Source organism: Diprion similis, chromosome 4 (assembly GCF_021155765.1).
Source record: "Diprion similis isolate iyDipSimi1 chromosome 4, iyDipSimi1.1, whole genome shotgun sequence".
Classification (NCBI taxonomy): domain Eukaryota; kingdom Metazoa; phylum Arthropoda; class Insecta; order Hymenoptera; family Diprionidae; genus Diprion; species Diprion similis.
Window position 1 is genome coordinate 6244357 of NC_060108.1, and position 18682 is coordinate 6263038.

At 39.9% G+C, this 18682-nt stretch overlaps 1 protein-coding gene across 2 annotated transcripts in view; it reads right to left on the bottom strand.

Moving 5' to 3' along the window:
• The window catches only part of LOC124405411 (arylsulfatase B), a 247540-nt gene that overhangs the window by 122240 nt on the left and 106618 nt on the right, over positions 1-18682 (bottom strand). The window contains exon 5 of one of the 2 annotated variants that reach the window (XM_046880284.1): positions 12282-12461. The exons of the other annotated variant lie outside the window; for it this stretch is intronic. Within the exon in view, the coding sequence (XP_046736240.1) occupies positions 12282-12461 (180 nt within the window). The remainder of the gene's footprint in view (positions 1-12281; positions 12462-18682) is intronic. 2 annotated transcript variants of the gene reach the window in all.

The following is an 18682-nucleotide window of genomic DNA, read 5'->3' on the forward strand; positions in this document are numbered from 1 at the left end:
ATTCCTCAACTATTCTCATCTCACTCTTTCCAGGAGATTCAGGCTATCCTCTAGAGCCATGGCTCATGACGCCAATCACTAACGCTCGAGTTGGGACCGCTGAGTTCGCATACACTGCAGCTCATTGCAAGGCACGTTCTGTCATCGAACGCTGTTTTGGAGTGCTCAAGGTGGTCTGGAGATGCTTATCGCACGTCGGTTACGTATTTATTTGACGACGATTAGCCACAAGCTGCACTATGAACTAAGCAAGATAATTGCGCCAATAATTTACCAACATTTTTGGGACAATGCATAAGCGAGTTATATTTTTTACGCAATAGCAACGCGTGCTCATGTACGACCACGAAGGGCAGGCAAAATAGTCAACGCATGTGCAACATTGCACAATATGCGCTTGCACTATGGTGTTTTGCCGTTGGATGACGTACCAGAGGAAGGAGGTGACGCTTCTCCCGCAGAACTGCCTAGACCTGTTCCCGAACTTGCAGAAGCACCAGCAGCACTTCTTGGCGAAGGTCGGCGTGTACGTGAGCAGATTGTTCACGACCGCTACGCTGTGTAAGATGTTCAGGTGGTATTCTACCTCGACTGAACCCCTTTTTCGGGGATTGTTTCAGATATACTACGAAAATAAGTTAAGTATTCAACATTCATATTATATTCATTGATTTTAATTTCATAATCATTAAATTTTTATCATTTATCAAAATAGTTTTATTAATAATTTAAATTTTGAAAAGTGCCTAAAGGTCTTCGTTTGTTTCTCGCTCATCCGTCTTGCGACGCTTTAACAGTTCATGGGTAATCTCAAGTCGCTTGGACTCATTTTGAGCCAAAATCAACATGGCCTCCGACATCCTCTACAGAAAAAATTATGCAAATTTAAAATGTGTGAGTTTAAAACCATGTAACTTTTGAAATATTATGTATTTAATGAAATCTAACCTCCAGAATTTCATTTTGTTTTTGTTGCAGAGCAACAAACAGCGACATCCTCTCTTCGCTAGGACGCTTCTTCGCTGGCGCTTTTCGTTTGCGTGTGTTTGTGGGTGCAGACAGTGTGACATGAGGTGCTTGTGTGGGTGATGAAGAGGCTGTTTGTTGTGTGTGTGTCAGTAATGGCTCTGTGTGTGTCATGTGTGCAGGTGCTCGTGTGGGTGATGAAGAGGCTGTTTGTTGTGTGTGTGTCAGTAATGGCTCTGTGTGTGTCATGTGTGCAGGTGCTTGTGTGGTGAATGATGATGATGATGTTTGTTGTATATGTATGGGTGGTGTCCCTGCAGATAATGACTCTGTGTGTGTCGTGTGTGCTACTGGTGCTTGTGTGTGTGATGATGAGGCTGTTTGCTGTGTGTGCATGAGTAATGGCTCTGTGTGTGTCATGTATGCAGTTGCTTGTGTTGTGGGTGATGATGATGTTTGTTGTGTATGCACGGGTGGTGTCTCTGCGGGTAATGACTCTGTGTGTGTCTTGTGTGCAAGTGGTGCTTGTGTGCGTGACGATGGGGCTGTTTGTTGTGTGTGTGTGAGTAAGGACTCTGTGTGTGTCATGCGTGCAGGTGCTTGTGTGGTGGATGATGATGATGATGTTTGTTGTGTATGTATGGGTGGTGATGTGGCAGACTGCCTGGCGTTGGCTTGTGAACTTGAAGCTACACAAAATATATGTGTATATTTTTATGCAGGCTTGGTGGTCTTTAATAATCTTTAAGTGCCACGTTTTCAAAATCACAAAAAACTGCTTGATAATTTCACTAACCGAGTATACCGTCATCTGCGTCAGCTCGATCAATGAATTCCCTTTTTATTTTGTACGTCTCAAATAAACTTTTGCCACGGCATATATCAACGACATCCTCACAATTAATCATCTTCCTCAAAGACGCCTTGCATATGAAACAATATATTTTTGGATGTTATTATTCCTTCTGTCACTGTCATATTTAGGTATACTATTATAGTAGGTAGATTAAATTACACTTTGTTTAAAGAAATTTGATAATAGTATTCACGTAATGTAGATTGATTAATTTTTTGATGAAATGAATATTGATAATACTGATAGCGCAATCACTCAATTGCAATGACCAATTGATTTTTTAAATAATAAGGTACTTTATTTATCGCGTAATTGACGATTTTTATACTAATTATATATTTACTGTCAGTCATTGTCAATTGTTATTAGAGCGATTGATCTATATAATTACCAATTACAAATTCAACAAACATGTAATGTTTCAATTATCGTATCAAGAAAAAATGAATATATGAATATAGTCTTCATATAATAAATATTTACATGATCAACGATAAATAATTTACTGAATAATAAGAATTAGATCAAATGTAAATATAATACAATATGAAGTGAGTACACGGTTTTAATAAATCCATGAAAATTTAAATCATTCATTAGAGTTCCGAATTATTGGTAATATTTTGCTGTATTTTATTCAAAATTTTTTACCACACTTTTAGGCAAACTGTCGCGGACATCAATCTGCCCCTCGACCGCCGCCGAACCGATTGTCGACAAGATTTTTTTGTCGTCTTTTGTCAGCGGTTCGGCGTCGTCGGGGAAATTGCCAGTTCGATTACGAAGAGCCACCAGCTGGGTGGACTTCTTCCGTGCCCGGGTTTTCAAATCCTTCCACGTCTAATCAAATTGAATGAATCGTTTATTATATACATGTAATGAATTGAATATTTATGATCTGAAATTCAAAGTTGCATTAATTATACCTTTTGCCATTGCGGCACTGTCTTTGGAGGCCCCCTGGCATTTGCTTCGTTAGCAATATCCTCCCATATTTTTTTTGCGGTCGCGGCACCCGTCGGCCCGCGAAATCGCCTGGCGGCGAAATCGGAATGTGTCGACATGTAGTCAACGATGTACATTTTTTGCTCCAAGTTAGTTCTTGGACCGCGGATTTGTTTGATGTCTGAGCTAAAGTATAATTATATATTTGAATAAATTGCAAAAATATACCCATATTTATTCACTTTTGTGACCAATTTATTTGATATATTTGATCTTACGTATAAACATGTAGTTTGATTACACGGTGGATATACTTTCTAGATAAATCGTGAAGTAAAGAAAGTGGTTGATAAATATGACCCAACAACTTTTACCTATATCCCAAAACTGTCTGCCGAATTGGTGAATGGTTTTTCTCGAATTAAGCGCGCGAAAAACCATTTCGAGGTTTCGGCCGAAGGTACTTCAAATAGAAAATATCCAAATATATTTTATTTGGATGTAGGTACTTATATATATTCATATTAAAAATTTATGTGTGGTATTTTATGAAACTTATTAAAAAAAAGCGTTGAAAAAACGACGCCATAAACTAAACAATTATACAGCATCAATCATTCATACATACTTGTACCTACGTATAAAGATGAAGATATTCTTTTATGAATTAAAAGAAGTTCGTTTATACTGTAAAAATCCGTACTTACCTCATTATCTTTGGTTTCCTTTATACATTTATTTAAAAAAGTTTCAATAAAAAGGACGCGGTAATTTCTTTTTCAAACTCACCGCAGAATGTAGAAATGCCGCTAGAGTTGTTACGTACATACCCAACTTGGTACGAAATAGAGGACTTTCATTGGCTACAAGCACTAGCCTCGCGAAAATCTGTTGCAATATTGCTCGCTAGATAGCGACCGGTTGAAAATTATGTGGTTGCTATGGACTCGGCTAGGGTCGCTAACTTGAGCGTTAACGTGGTCGTTAGCGGCGTTAAAAAGATCCAGAATCGCGCTGCTGGAGAGGTATTTGGTGGGGAGAAAGAACGTCACGTGGTTGATATCACTTCGGATTTGGGATTTTGATAAGAATGTCACGCGATTGATAACACCCCGAACCTTGGACTCGAACAGAACTTCACGTGGTTCGATATCGTGGGAACGGAATGTCACGTGGTTCACCCCAGCCATTCTCAGTACTATTAATTGTCGAATGTTAGGTGGTTGATATCGGGTTACCGAAAAAAATTCTCGGAACTGTTAATTGCGGAATGTAGGGTGTCAAATATCAGACTGCAAGCCGCTCAAGGTTAACCGAAACATTCCTAAGATGGGTACGGTGGGAACAGAAGGGTTTGCGTCTCTGCCACACCTCGACCGTCGGTAGGGGGGATGACAGCGAGACCAATGGTAAAGCCGCGTGATTTTGACCTTCGGTTGATAAAACGGTCGGTAAAGCAGCAAGATTTTGACTCAGCTGATAACACTGTCGGTAAGGTCAAACCTTCGATCGATAAAAAGGTAGCGCCATTTTGATCTTCGGTCGGTACAGCGGATTGTGACGTCATCGCGGGGAAAGGGTTTGAGTCTGGGGAAAATGTCGGTAAGTGTCGGTAACAGGAACCTATACGCAGAACTCTCCTTGTATAACTACTAAAGCTGAGTCGTCGTTTCGGCATCGGAGTACCCAGGGGGAGGCTGAGTCCAGTGGTTTTCGGTGCCGGGTGGCAAGGCCGGGCTTATCGGGAACTCACGTGGAGGCAACTCGACTCCTGAGCGGCGGCAGCGAGGTGTCATTGGCGGCATCGATGATCGAGCAAGCAACAGCGCGACTACTAAGTTCGGGGCTTCGAACTCCGCGCCGGTCGTCGAGTCGTTCCTCCTCTTTTTCGCGTTGGCAGCGCATAGGGTGGTTGGTGAACGGCGTCGGTAGCGGTGGCGGCAACCTCAGAGAATAGTGTGGGTGGGACAATAAAAAGCATTATCACTAATACAACAATCTTAAAGCTAACTCTGGTTGTTCTTCGGTGCGGCACGGCAGGACTCTCCCTTGCTCCAAAGAGCACCTTTCGCGGTCGTCTGGGAGTTGTGACGAGACAGAGACTTCAAATTGACGCGCCATAGCATATGACTAGTAGAGCAGGGATTAGGATTAGCACGGTCAGTGAACGTGACCGGAAGGGACTGAGCAACTAGCTCTCTTGGGAAAAACGTTGAAGCAAACGGTTGTGTTGCTGGGCGGCTCCGCAATTAATTAGCATCCTATAATACTTTTGTATAACTTAGTGTGGCTTTCAATCAATTCTTTATCTAGTTCGAGGAGCCGTCTATAATTTCAAGAGTAAACTCACCATATCGCTGTAAAATTTAGAGAGAAAACTGCAAATCTAACAGACAATCAGCACATGACAGATATGAATCATAATCGATCATAATCTTGGCCATCCGAAGACTCAATGTGTTATTAACAACTGCAATCTTAATTTCACTGTACAAACTTGACCTGAGGAACCGCCATCGAGGAGATTTTTGAAAACATCAACGAATAACGGAGTTTTCCACAATGTACATCACTACGCCATCGTCGACATCTATTGGACTCTTCAAAATAACTTGGTTGGGTATCTCATCGTCTCCAATTTTTTCGATTCAGGCAAATGTGTTGGAATATTAAGTATTAAGAAGTTCGAAAGTTCCCGCTAGAAAGTAACTACAATTACCAGTAAGGAGGTGATGCCACCAGTGGCATGAGATATAACCCACTGTTATGATCTTTCCCTTTTCTTTTGTTTCTTTTTTTTTTCCTTGTAGGCTCTTGTGAGTCGGTGCTCTCTATGCCGTGTCACGGACAAGACGATGTACCAAAAATCTCCTGTAACCACTCTCTGCTAGCAAAATCCAACAGGTTATGGGCCCAACACGCTTGCACTGCGCGAAACGAATAATAAAAGTGTAAAAGTAGAATTGTATGGTGCGGTTTGGAGTTCTGGAGGTGATCGGCGTTTACCTCTCAGCGTGAATCGTCAAAAAGTTGTGGTTCGGTTCACGGTACTCGCCAGTGTCGTATACGGTATATAATAGACTTTCGGTGTGTTTAACTTTCATCCGTTGAAATGGCAGACAAAGAAGTGTCAAATCTAACCAAATTTGATGGTACGAACTTTGCTATGCGGAATTTCGGCGTGTCTTTTTTGCTAGACTCGAAAGACTTGACGCAGTTTGCTGATGGTACGGATGAAGAACCAGACAAGGCTATAAAACTAAAAGAATGGAAAGAGTGGAAGAGGGGTTGGTCAAAGGCAGCGGTGATCCTACTCGGCTCAGTGGAACAGTCGTTACATATCAATTTGATTAATTGTGACAGTCCGAAGAAAATCTGGGACAAGCTGCACGCACTTTATTGTGACACAAGTGAGGATGCGAAACAGCGTTATTGGCAAGATTTCTATGAGTTTCGCGTCAACGATGGTCAGGCAGTCGTAACTCAGATTGAAAAGTTCGGAACAATCTGTAAAAAGTTGGAGGATGCAGACGACAAGCCGTCTGAATCCGCTATGATGTCGAAGCTTCTCAGCAGCCTACCTTCAAAATTCTCAGCATTCACGATGGCATGGGAATGCACCCCTAAAGCAGAGCGAAAAAGGGAGAATTTGATTGCGAGGATAGTTCGTCAAGGAAAGCGACTCACTGACACGGAAGAAAATGAGTCATCACTTGCGTTACAAGTGAAAGCCTTACAGATAAAGCTCGATGGAAAATCGAAGCCGTCGACCAGCAGTCAGAAAAGTAAGAAGAAGAAATTAAGTGCGAAGGAAATCGAGGCTCTGAAGAATAAGTACCCGTGTACTTACTGTCATGAAACAGGACTTTGGTATCGCGAGTGCAAGGGACGGTTGGCAAACGAAAAAAGTGATGGAAAGTATTCGGGTCAGGGAAAGGCGTATCTCAGTGATATCTCGGTTCTTTTCTCCAAAACGACGTAAAACGATAAGTCTGTGTAGCTGGCAGATTCGGGTGCTAGCATGCACATGACCTTTCGGAGTGAACTTTTCGTGAACTCGATCCCGCGACAACAGTGCGTTTCGTAAAAATTGTAAGTGACAAGATGTCACCGGTCGCCGGTATCGGAACAATTGACATTCAAGTGAGCGCAAACAAAAAACTGTATGACAGACAGCTGTCGAACGTTCTTTTAGTGCCCGATTTGAAACGAAATTCATTCTCAGTGGGGGCAATAAATGATAGACAATTCTCGTTTCATTGCTATCGTGATCGGTGTGAAGTTCGAGAGAGCGATGGTACTGCTTCCGCGGAAGGTGTTCGCTATGGGAACCTCTTCCGTATGCTTTTCATAATGAAAGCTCCAGCGAACGCGAATGTGGCCGAGACTCAATCGCTACAGCTGTGGCACAACAGACTCGGCCACATCAATGTCAAGGCTATCAAGGAGACCGAATAACGCGGTGCCGCAAACGGGATGATAATAGTCAACAAAGCTGATTAATTCTTCTGCGAAGCATGTGTCTTGGGTAAGCAGCCTGAAGTCTCACATCCATCTAGCGAACGAGAGAAAATTACACAGCCTGGAGAAATGATACACTCCGATGTATGCGGTCTGATAAACGTAGAATCGCCGCTTGGGTCGAGATACTTTGTACTTTTCGAACACGACTGTACTGGATTCCGGAATGTTTACTTTATGCATCACAAAGCAGAGGTCTTCGATAGACTTAAGGACTATGAAGCTCTAGTCTCAAAGCAAACTGGCAACAGTGTGAAAACCTTGAAGTCTGACAACGGGAAAGAGTATCTCTCAAATCAGCTTAAAGATTTCTTAAAAAAGAAAGGCATTGTCCATGAGTTATCGACGCCGTACGTTCCTGAACAAAACGGCCGTGCTGATCGTGAAATGCGAACGCTATCGAGAGTGCGAGATCGATGTTGATTGCGAAGGATCTTCCTAAGGAACTGTGGGCTGAAGCTGTGAGTACGGCATCGTACGTTCTAAACAGAACGATTTGTAAACAGATCGACGGAATGACAGCATACGAGAGGTGGTTTCAACGCAAGCCAGAAATCAAACACATACGCGTGTTTGAAAGTGATACCTACGTAAGTGTGGCGAAACAAAAACGTAAGAAGCTGGGTCCGAAAAATGAAATGATGACCTTTGTTGGGTACGAAGTAAAATTAAAGAATTATCGATTGTGGGACGCTAAAACCCGAAAAATAACAATAAGCTGCAACGTCAAATTCAATGAAACCACATCAGTCAAGGATAAGCAGGAAACTGTACGAAAACAAGATGACTACATATTTATCGAAGATGACAGAGATTCTGAGGCTGAAGAGGATGAACAGGACATCGGTAAGCCCGAAGAACTGCCTTAACCACCGGAAGTAATCGAAGTTGAACCTGAGGAGGATAATCAGAGATCGGGAAGAACAGGGTCGCGTGATAGGAACCTGATCAGGAAAACTAGCCGGCTAGTTGAAGAGATCGCACTCGTTGCTGATGCAGTGCCAGAGACATGCGAAAGTGCAATTGCAAGCGATGAAGCTGATGAGTGGTAGAGTGCGATGTGTGAAGAAATGGCGGCGCTTCGCGAAAACGAGTCTTGGACACTAGAGAAGCTCCCGGTTGGGCGACGCGCGATCGGGTGTAAGTGGGTGTATATAAGAAAGACTGATTCGAAAGGCAATACGATGCGACTTCAAGCTAGACTCGTAGCAAAAGGCTTTGCACAATGAGAAGGTATTGACTATTTCGAGACTTTTTCGCCAGTGGTCCGCTATGAATCGATAAGAATGCTTCTCGCCATAGCCGCAGCAAAGGATATGGAAGTTGTCCAATTTGATGTAAAAACGGCGGTTCTTCATGGAGAATTGGAGGAAACTATCTACATGGAGCAGCCCCGTGTATTTGGAGATGAAGAGAAGGCTGGTGTAGTTTGCAGACTATATAACAGTCTATACGGACTCAAGCAATCTCCACGCTGCTGGAATTCAAAATTTGTCGGATTTTTGAAGCACTTCAATTTTGATGCAACAGAAAGTGACCACTGCGTATTTTCCCGTAATGTAAGAAGAGCAAAAGTGTATCTGGCACTTTATGTGGACGATGGTCTACTCCTATCACCATCAAAATCAGCAATAACAGAAGTACTGACAAACTTGGAACAGCATTTCAAGATAACCATAGAAGATGGCAAGCAATTTATCGTTTTCGAAATTGATCGTGATCGAAAGAACGTGTTACGTTCAGACGATGATCTGAAAGATCTCGTCCAGCGTCATCTAAAAAGGAATATATAATCTATTCCCGAGCGGTTAGAAATAGATTACCTTTGGGCTTCGCTTGTATAAAGTGTAAACACACCTGTTGTGATGAACGCACACTATTCTAGGAGACAGGTATTGAGTGGTGAAGGTTTAGATGAATACATGAGAATTCGGGATTGTCCGTTAATGGTTTATAATTTGGAAAGATGAAGAAACAAACGAAATCAATATGGAAAATACAAATATAAGAGAGAGATTTAGAATAATCTAGCTAGTTGGTCTATGAATTATAAAGAACCAAATAATTAGGTACTACGTTACAGATTTTAAAAAGAGGTGAGTCAGGAAGTGGGCCACCTTGGGTAACGCGAGGGTGACTCTTAGGACACACCACCGATTCCCCGAGCCGTACTGTCGAGAAGAATCCTGAGTCTCTAAATTTAGTCGTAACTTGTTGGAAGGCCCCTCTAGTTGGCCGGTTCTTGCGATGGGGTGCACCGTTCGGTGACCGCAAGGCTGGGATCTCGTTGACTCACACACTCCCCAAATTCGACTGCCTCGATGGTGTGGGTCGGTCCAGAATTACGACTCGGTTTTGTCGGTGGTGGGGTGTCTTTCCTGTCGAGTCGCCGTCGCGCCCCTGACAATGCACTTCCTGACTGACCTAGTCAGCACGAGGAAGCGGATGTCGCAGGAATGCGCCAGGCCAGTAGCTTGACGTTTGGCACGTGTACCGTGTCTTGAAGGCCGTTTGTAACAAACAGGACAATAAAGATTGGACAAAAGGCGTACATACAGAAAATTCTCAAGAAATTTCGAATGGAAGAAGCCAATCCGTCAACTGTCCCCGCTGAACCAGGCTTGCATCTGAGTCAAGAGCAGAGCCCTAGAAATGAGGAGGAGAATAAGAAGATACAGAGCATTCCACATCGTGAAGCAATTGGCTCCCTCCTGTTTGCTGCGAGAGTGAGCCGTCCCGATATAGAATACGCGGTCAACCAAGCTAGCCAATTCCTAACGAATTATGGACAAGAACATTGGCAAGCAGTTAACAAAATCTTCCGGTACCGGAAGGGAACCCTGGATTATGGGATTGTCTACGGAAGCAGTGGGAGTAAACTTGAACCTACCGGATTTACTGACGCAGACTACGCTGGATGTGTGGATACGCGAAAGTCAACCAACGGTTTCGTGTTTTCACTTAACGGTGATGCGATTTCATGGTCTAGCCAACGACAACGAGTCGTAGCGCTTTCGACTACAGAGGCCGAGTATATCGCTGTCGCAAACGGTACCAAAGGTGAGATATGGTTACGCAGAGTCTTAGGTGAAATAGGCTTAACAGTGATACTATACCTATTATAATGCTCAAGTTATAATAGAATGAAATTATTTATTGCGTTCAGAAATAGTGATTTTCATTCATCCATCCATTCATTCATTCATTCATTCAACATAACATATTATTTATAATAAATAAATAGGTTTAGATAATAAAATGGTAAAAATAAAATCTCTCTCAATACAACAGTTGTAAAAATAAAACGTCTTTCAGGCAAATAGTAGATAGAAATCGATAATTGTAAAAATAAAACGTCTTTCAGTCAAATCATATATGGAAATCGTCTGGTGTAGTTTCAAATGTGTCGTTGCTGTCAGTTCCCATACACCCTTATGAGTTTATCCAGGCACTGGTTGATATTTGCCGATGCGTATAGCAACGATTTCACTTATTATCTTTGTCCAATGATTAATACAACGACGTCGGGGACTGTACTTCTTGTCTTGCCGATGAGACTGGTAGAGAGAGACTGCTCATCCTCGGGAGGTTTTCGGTGAGGGTCAACGTTGCCAATACCACGTGACTCCCTTGTTGAGTCAAGTTCACTCGTTCTTGTTTTGACTCATATGCGGGAATATTTAAATCATTACACTATGTACGTTGACAATCGATCTGCCATTGACTTAGCAAAAAATCCAGAGTACCGTAAGAAAACTAAACATATAGATGTTCGTTTTCATTTTGTACGCAATGTAAATGAGCGTGGTGAAATATCTGCAAGACACGTAGGAAGTGAAGAGCAACTTGCAGACATTTTTACTAAACCATTGTCGAAACAACAGTTCGAGTACATAAGAGAGAGATTGAGTATTGTACGCTAGTATTAATAAGTGGGAGTGTTGGAATATTAAGTATTAAGAATTTCGAAAGTTCCCGCTAGAAAGTAACTACAATTACCAGTAAGGAGGCGATGCCACCAGTGGCATGAGATATAATCCACTGTTATGATCTTTCCCTTTTCTTTTGTTTCTTTGTTTTTTTTTTCTTGTAGGCTCTTGTGAGTCAGTGCTCTCTATGCCATGTTACGGATAAGACAATATACCAAACCTCTCCTGTAACCACACTCTGCTACCAAAATCCAACAAAATGTAACCAAAGATAAGTTTTTTTTTCCAATACGTCGTTCAACCGCATCTTTCTTCTCGTAAATTTTATTTAAACAAATGTACAACTTCCCGAGCAGCAAGAGATATTTCATCTGAGTGTATCGTCATTTTATAATTGAATGAATGGATGTATGAATGAATGTGTGTGTTATTTGTAAGTTGATCACCACTCGCCACGTATAATGGGGCCAATTTCGGACGCAAAAGAGAAAAACGAGACTCGCATTAATGCGTAGTAATTGTTCGTAGCGACAGAGATCAATAATTTTTCATGTTCTGAATTTCGTTTCTAAACTTGCCAACAATATTGGTTTGTTCTAATAAATTCAGCAACTTGGGACCACCAAGGTATTGCGTATAGTTCGTCAGTTATTTTAGCATTTAAACCTTTTCTCCGTTATTTAAAATAAAAGAAAAAAATGAAATTATTGACAAATAAATAATAGAAAAAGTTAATAATTTCACAGAGTGGAGGTGCGGGTCGGTGACGGGCTGGTAGACCCGCCACGTCACAACCCATACAGTGCTGTTACAATATACGAAGAAATTATACGTACTACTCTGTTATTTCAACCTATTATTCGGACCCAATCCTCATCAATGTTCACCTCTGGACCGTTCTTTTTCAATTATATCACTACTAGTACTCTGCATATAATTATTAAAAGTTTTAAATAAACATAGAAAAATACCTGACGGATCAATTCAGTCCAGAAACGAAAATTCTTGAAAATCGATACTTGTTAAATAAGCCTTCAGACGTTGATTCATGAGGGAGTACATACCTTCCCAGAGTGTGTTCTTCACTCCTCTCAATGGCCAGTTCGACGCTGCGTTTAGATTGAAGCCCGCCGCTGGACCACCGTTATCAGTCGAGAAAACTATGATACTATTGTGCAACATGCCTCGTTGACGAAGCGCTTCAACCACAGCGCCTACAGAATCATCAAGCTTGCTCAGCATCGCTGATGAATTAAAAAGAAAAAATATATGTATCACGGATTCCATAAACCGGCAAAAATGCTTGTACGGTGATTTCTTAGCGGAGTTGTAACACTCCGGTTATGTGCACTCTCAATTTTATGACTTCAATGAAATATTATTACCCGCTTTTTTTAAGCCGGTGAAAAAAAGGTCTCTACAGAGCCGCTTAACAGGTCTAAAAATATATTGTGTATTTCCGCAAGCAGATGGAACCGCATTTATGAAACCATTTTCTACCTGTAGAGAACACACATGCCATAAAATTCTGAAAAATAATTCATTTTTCAGCGTTGTACATCTTATAACATTGATTAACATAATGAAAAAAAAAACGCTTCCACTATATTTATGGGTCAAAATTTTTGTTTTGTGACACCGAACTTTTGTGAATTTTTCTAAAATTTTCAAAATAAATGTTTTCTTTTTCAGAAAGTAGGTTTAGTAATTTTTTTTTTTAAATAGATCGAATGATCCGAAAAATGTGAAAAAAATTTGGAGTATGCTTTTCTGTAAGTTGAATGAAATAAAAAATAATAGAACAGGCTCACGGTCAAATGCCGCCGAGTTGGCGTGGAATATCTCATATAATTATTGGATTCATTGTGTTGAGTGCTTAGGAATTAGCATCATTTGCGGTATACATGGAAAAGGTAAGTATGTGGGATAATACCACTTTCACTATCACTTTGTTATACAGAAAGAGTAAAGGAATGTCACTTCCTCTATTGGATAGTTATACACGAAGATAATCAATAAACATCCGCCGTCAGATATTAATAATAATAATAATAATGGTTTATCCATGTCCATGGCAATGTTGGACAATAGTTAGAAAAGCAGCAATTTGATTACAGAATATTTAAACCTAATTAGAATAGCAAACTAATAATAAAATAACGGTATAAAAGCTAGCAAGAAAGATGATTGACGCGTAAGCACGTACCACGCCCAGAGGTTCGCAACACTGATTAAAACTTTATTCACACACTAAACACAGTTTTGATACCAAGTTAAGGATCTGTCCAAAGTTTAGGCCTGCAAATCAAAGTCACCTTCTGTATCAAAGAAATGTTGACGTGCCACGGTCCTAAAACTTGGATAAGAAGCTTGGCATCTAATTTTTGAGAAAAGAGAATTTCAGAAGTAGAGACCGGTTATCGAAAAACCGTGCCTGTAGGTCTCTATGGCAAATGTCGAAATCATATCATAATCATAATCACCCGTCTCCCGCCTGACAGAACGACGCAAATTAGCGTCACGACTGATAAGAAGGTCTCTGATGTACCTCAGTGAACTAGTTCGGAAAACTAGGTAGACCAAACATCCTAAGAAGTAAAGTCAATCGCCTATCCCTAACAGTTAGCCAACTTAAGCTGCGCCTATGAGGAGTGATGTGCATACAAAACGTACGCACGCGTTAAGCAAACACTGTAGCCTTGTGTTTAGTACGTTCGAAACGCCATTACACACTATGCAAGCGTAGTCGAAAAATGGGAAGAACAGTGTCGTGACCAAAGTTTAACGCACTTGCGCTGCAAGTAGAGAACCAGATGCGGAGAGATGCTTAAGCATGCAGCGAACTTTAGATAGTTAGATAGAGATTAAGATAATTACAATGTAACGTGTACGATTTTCGGGGAAGGCTCTTGTAGCTCGTACGAAAAGTCGTGCGTTCTTGTTAGTGCTTTACCGTTATAATTCAACTGAAAAGGTGAATTTATAGTTGGATTGCAGCTTCCTTTTCTATTAGGTAAAAATTTTTTCCAAGATTACTGATTATTTCAATTCCTGGAAGCATAAAATTAATACTACTGAATCCGAAACAGTGTTATTCAAACCAAACCAAGCTCTAGCATTGACTGATGTAGCTAAGATCTGGAAAAATTTCCGGGTTGCGGTCAGCGAAACAAACGGCAATTTAGTACCCTACGAAAAATCCGTTATTACCATATCCCCCCCCCCCCTTGTTAGGTAACTTGAACGAAATTTATTATTCGTCCAAGCAAAAATGCCCATTCGAAAAAGTGAGTTATTCAAAATTTCCAAGTCTAAGACCACCCGAATGTGTTCTAGCTGGTGCGTCTGGTACTCAGGTAAAAATTTTTAACTTTCCTTTCATGGTGCAAGACTTAAAAAACTGAAACTCAAAGACGAAAGTCAGCCATTTTCTTCATATCAGGAGTGTTTAAAAATGTTATTTGTCGACAACTAACGCATGACTGCTGCTTTGGAACATGCAGTAATTGTCCTGGCTCGACAAAATTGAGAAGTACAATCGAAATTCTTTTCATTAATAATTTTGTAAATGAAGTAACGTATCAACAATAAATGTGGATTTAAACCCAAGCGTTATCGTCAATAATTAATTATTTCAGTCACGCATAGCGATGGTTGGCACAAGCCAAAAATAATAAATTCTTAAAATTTTTGGGTGAGCTGAGCGTGAAAACCTGAGGAGTTGATCTGCAGATTTCATATACAACAACTACGTAAGTCAAGAGTACAATCTAAATTACGCAGCGAATCAGAACCATCTCTCAACGTCCCTCTCAAGAGGTAACAACCCAGCAGAAAAACGTCAGTCTTTAATTCCAAATCCGAATACTCGCCCCACATTCGAACATTGAATGTCTGCCAAGCTTTACATGCGTGTGCATAATCATCATCCGATATATCCTGATCGTTAAACTTTCAATGACATTGTTTTTTGGTTGGCAACTCTCTGTCCTCAAGCTTCACCGAATTATCTATAATCCTGCGCGGAAAAATACCTTTTCTGGTTAACAGCTCAAACTTATTCAAGCTACTGCAAAATTTTCGGATAATTGTTGTTTGATCACTCAAATATACTGCCAATTTTTCGAGACTGCTAGGCATAAACCGGAATGAATCGATAAATCTAAACTGCATGTCCGTTCTTTGAACAATTTTCTTAAACGAAATGTATTTTTTTTTGTGAACGAGTAGAAACTGAACAGTACCGTCAAAGTATGTAGCCAACTCTTTGATAAGAAAATGTGAATCGTAGCCTAATAGATTATGGAAAATCATTAGGATAGTGTGTTAGTCTTTATAATTCATGTTGCAACCTTGATGAGCAGCACCATGGTACTTGCCTGTGAAATGGCAATGATCACGATTTCTCACGTCTTTTAACGTGAACTATTTTTTTTACAAATATGGTATACGATTACGAAATAAAATTTGTTGATTTGATCAGAAATCACTAGTTTCATGCGTACAACCGTTTTAAAATAAATTTCTAAAGAGTGTGCCAAGTTCTGAAGTTCTTTTACAGTTCCCGCCACGATTAATTGTGATTGTTGAAATCGAATCGTTGAACGCACTATGCATATAATAACCTATACTGTACGGAATATGTGTTTGATGAATTGTTCTATTCTTTACACTTTAATATTAGTAAGCCGTAATAAACATCCAAGATCTGCGTAAATGCAAAATGGAACAGTTTCTTTGTTGGTGAAATAACTTTGGTCTCATTTAAATTCATGCAATCGATCCCATGTTCGAACCAACATTTTTCAGATTGAAAGTGCATTAGACATCTGTGACATAACCAAGTACGACCATGACGGGCAGTAATTTGAGAACTTGTCAGTTGAGATAATTTTTTAATGAAAACAAAATAATGTATTACACTGTTTTCATAATTCTCTACATTATCATCGTCTTCATCTACGATTTCAGTTTCTGCTACTAAGAGATGAATGGCAGGCTACCCAGACTTATTGCGGATCAAATGAAGTGGTACAATTTCACTATGCTTTCGTTTTTCTGCTTGCATCAAAAGCCTTGTGAAACATGCTTGCGTGGATTTATAGAAGTTTACTGTAGAACAGAAGCAGTTATATCAGTTGTAGAGGTTTTGTTTTCTACGACATTAAAATCACATTTACTGTCTTTAAAATATTTAAATACTTTACTTTCAAAACATTCTGAGTGTCTGGATAAATGTTAAGGGAAGACCCTACCGAAATTTCGGCCAAAATCGGTCAAAAATCGATTTGTTGTATTTTGCGGAAAAATTATCCTGGGACCCAATCCCATCTGGTGGATCACAGTCAGCTAACGGATCAAGTTTGCATCCATTGAAATCATATTTTCACATTTTGTGTACATATTAATAGAATTTCATCATGTAGTTTGAGTTGGGAAAAATAGTATCATTATTTTCTTGCTGATTCTCCCGAAAAATGATAAATCGTATGCTTTTATCGATTTATCATGGACATTATTCAACTCGTAAATCGTTGATCGAGAAATAGTACTTTTCTAAACGTATGAAGCAGATCAGCAATGTTCTCCTTTTTCTTTGAAAGAGGTAAAGCAAACGGTAAAGTATACTTCTATAAGCCTATATATTACCCCCGCTAAGTCACCGATTAGTGGTGCGTAACTGTTGCGTAAGTGACAGCTGACGGTAAGTGTAAACTTCTTTGTATTTTTTGATTTTTACACATTGTTTACAAAGAAAAAATAAAACAAAAAGCAACTCTACTATGGGTTCTACGAGTTCACGATGGCGTGAGCAAAAACGACGTCCAACCGCAAGAATCGATGCTGCTAAAAGAGCGATTAAAAACCAATGGGGAGGACTTGACAGAGTTGCTGAACTACTTCTTTCTCCAGTTTCAGTTAATGCACCGCTGCCTGGTCATCAATTGAGCATCACTACCATTAAAATCAAATTCTCATTATCCATCAACTACGAAGACTAAACAAGCAAAAGAAAGCCCAAAACTCTTGCCTCGAGACTAATGAAAATTATATTTTGGTTCATTCTAGTAGTTGGTAGCCATCCGGTCAGGCGGGTGAAAATTTAGTGAGTACTTCTGACTGCGTTGAAAAAAGCCAACTAAGTATTTCAAATTATTTACTATTTTTTGTAATATATATTACTATACGTAATTTAGTATTGATTTGGCCCTAACTGTTAATTTGCTTGAGTACTCATTATTCTCAATTTATGCTTCATGTAACGTGAATTCGGAAATTACGCTGGAAGAAAATTTTATCTAGGTGACACTTGCAAATCAACAGCATCTTCTAGTTTTGTTTACTGAGCTGAGTTTTCTTTACTGGAAAGCTGATATGCACGTTAAAGGTGTTGTGCACGCGAAAGGTGAACCCAAAAAAGTGAACCCAAAAAAAACCCAAATGGTTATATAAAAATAATTCATTCAAGGTTTCTTTTGAAATCATTTTTATTTTCTACATCATATATATATATATATATATATATATATATATATATATATATATATATATATGTCAAGGGGCAGTTTTAAGGACATTTTTGGGTATACATTGTATGTTATGAGGACACTTGGTGCTTTTGAGGACTGGTCTCACAAGAGTTATATGTCATTTGTATATTATGGGGACTGTCCTCGAAAGAACCAATCACACTTGTAATGCTTTTTGCGTCACAAGTATATACGCAGTGCCTGTTCGGTGGATTTTGGGACAGACTTCACACGGATTAGATATTATTTGTACATTATTGGGACTGTCCTCGAAAATAACATTACGCACCATTATATGCATTTTAGAACAAGTGTGTATACACGGCGCCTGTTTGGTGCATTCCGAGACGTGAGTGATTTTAGCTTATTTTTTCAGACAAATTTATTTTTTAGAGTGATCATGACCAGTCTGAAAATATTTACGCAACAATGTTACTCATGGTTGCTCCGGAACTGGTCGACGAGAATACTGTTCTCTTATTTCTACGATAAAGAGAGAGTTTTCCAGTTTTGTATTCGGCTGTGATTTCAAGCCTACCGGTCGATTTCAAAACACCTCCAGGTTGACCTGTAGTTCAAAATTATCGTTCACATTCTGACGATGATTGTCGCAGGTGACATACGAATGCATCCAGCTATTCTCATACGTCCGTTATTCGAAATCCTACCGATTGTGTAACCGGATGACATTTTTCGCCTGTCGGCCAATGCCTGACAACCGTATTCGTCTTTGTCATTTTTGCAAGTTCAACGTAATCAAGGATGTGACGGACCTGATTTTCCCCGTCTAGTCTCGTAGGTCAAAAATTCGTTCCCCAATACTTTCGCTCCTTAAAATTGATTTATTAACTTGTACCTAACCCCAAAATTTTGATCGATTGCTGGATTTCGGGACGTAATACATTTCAGATATCATTCAAGAACTATAATAATAA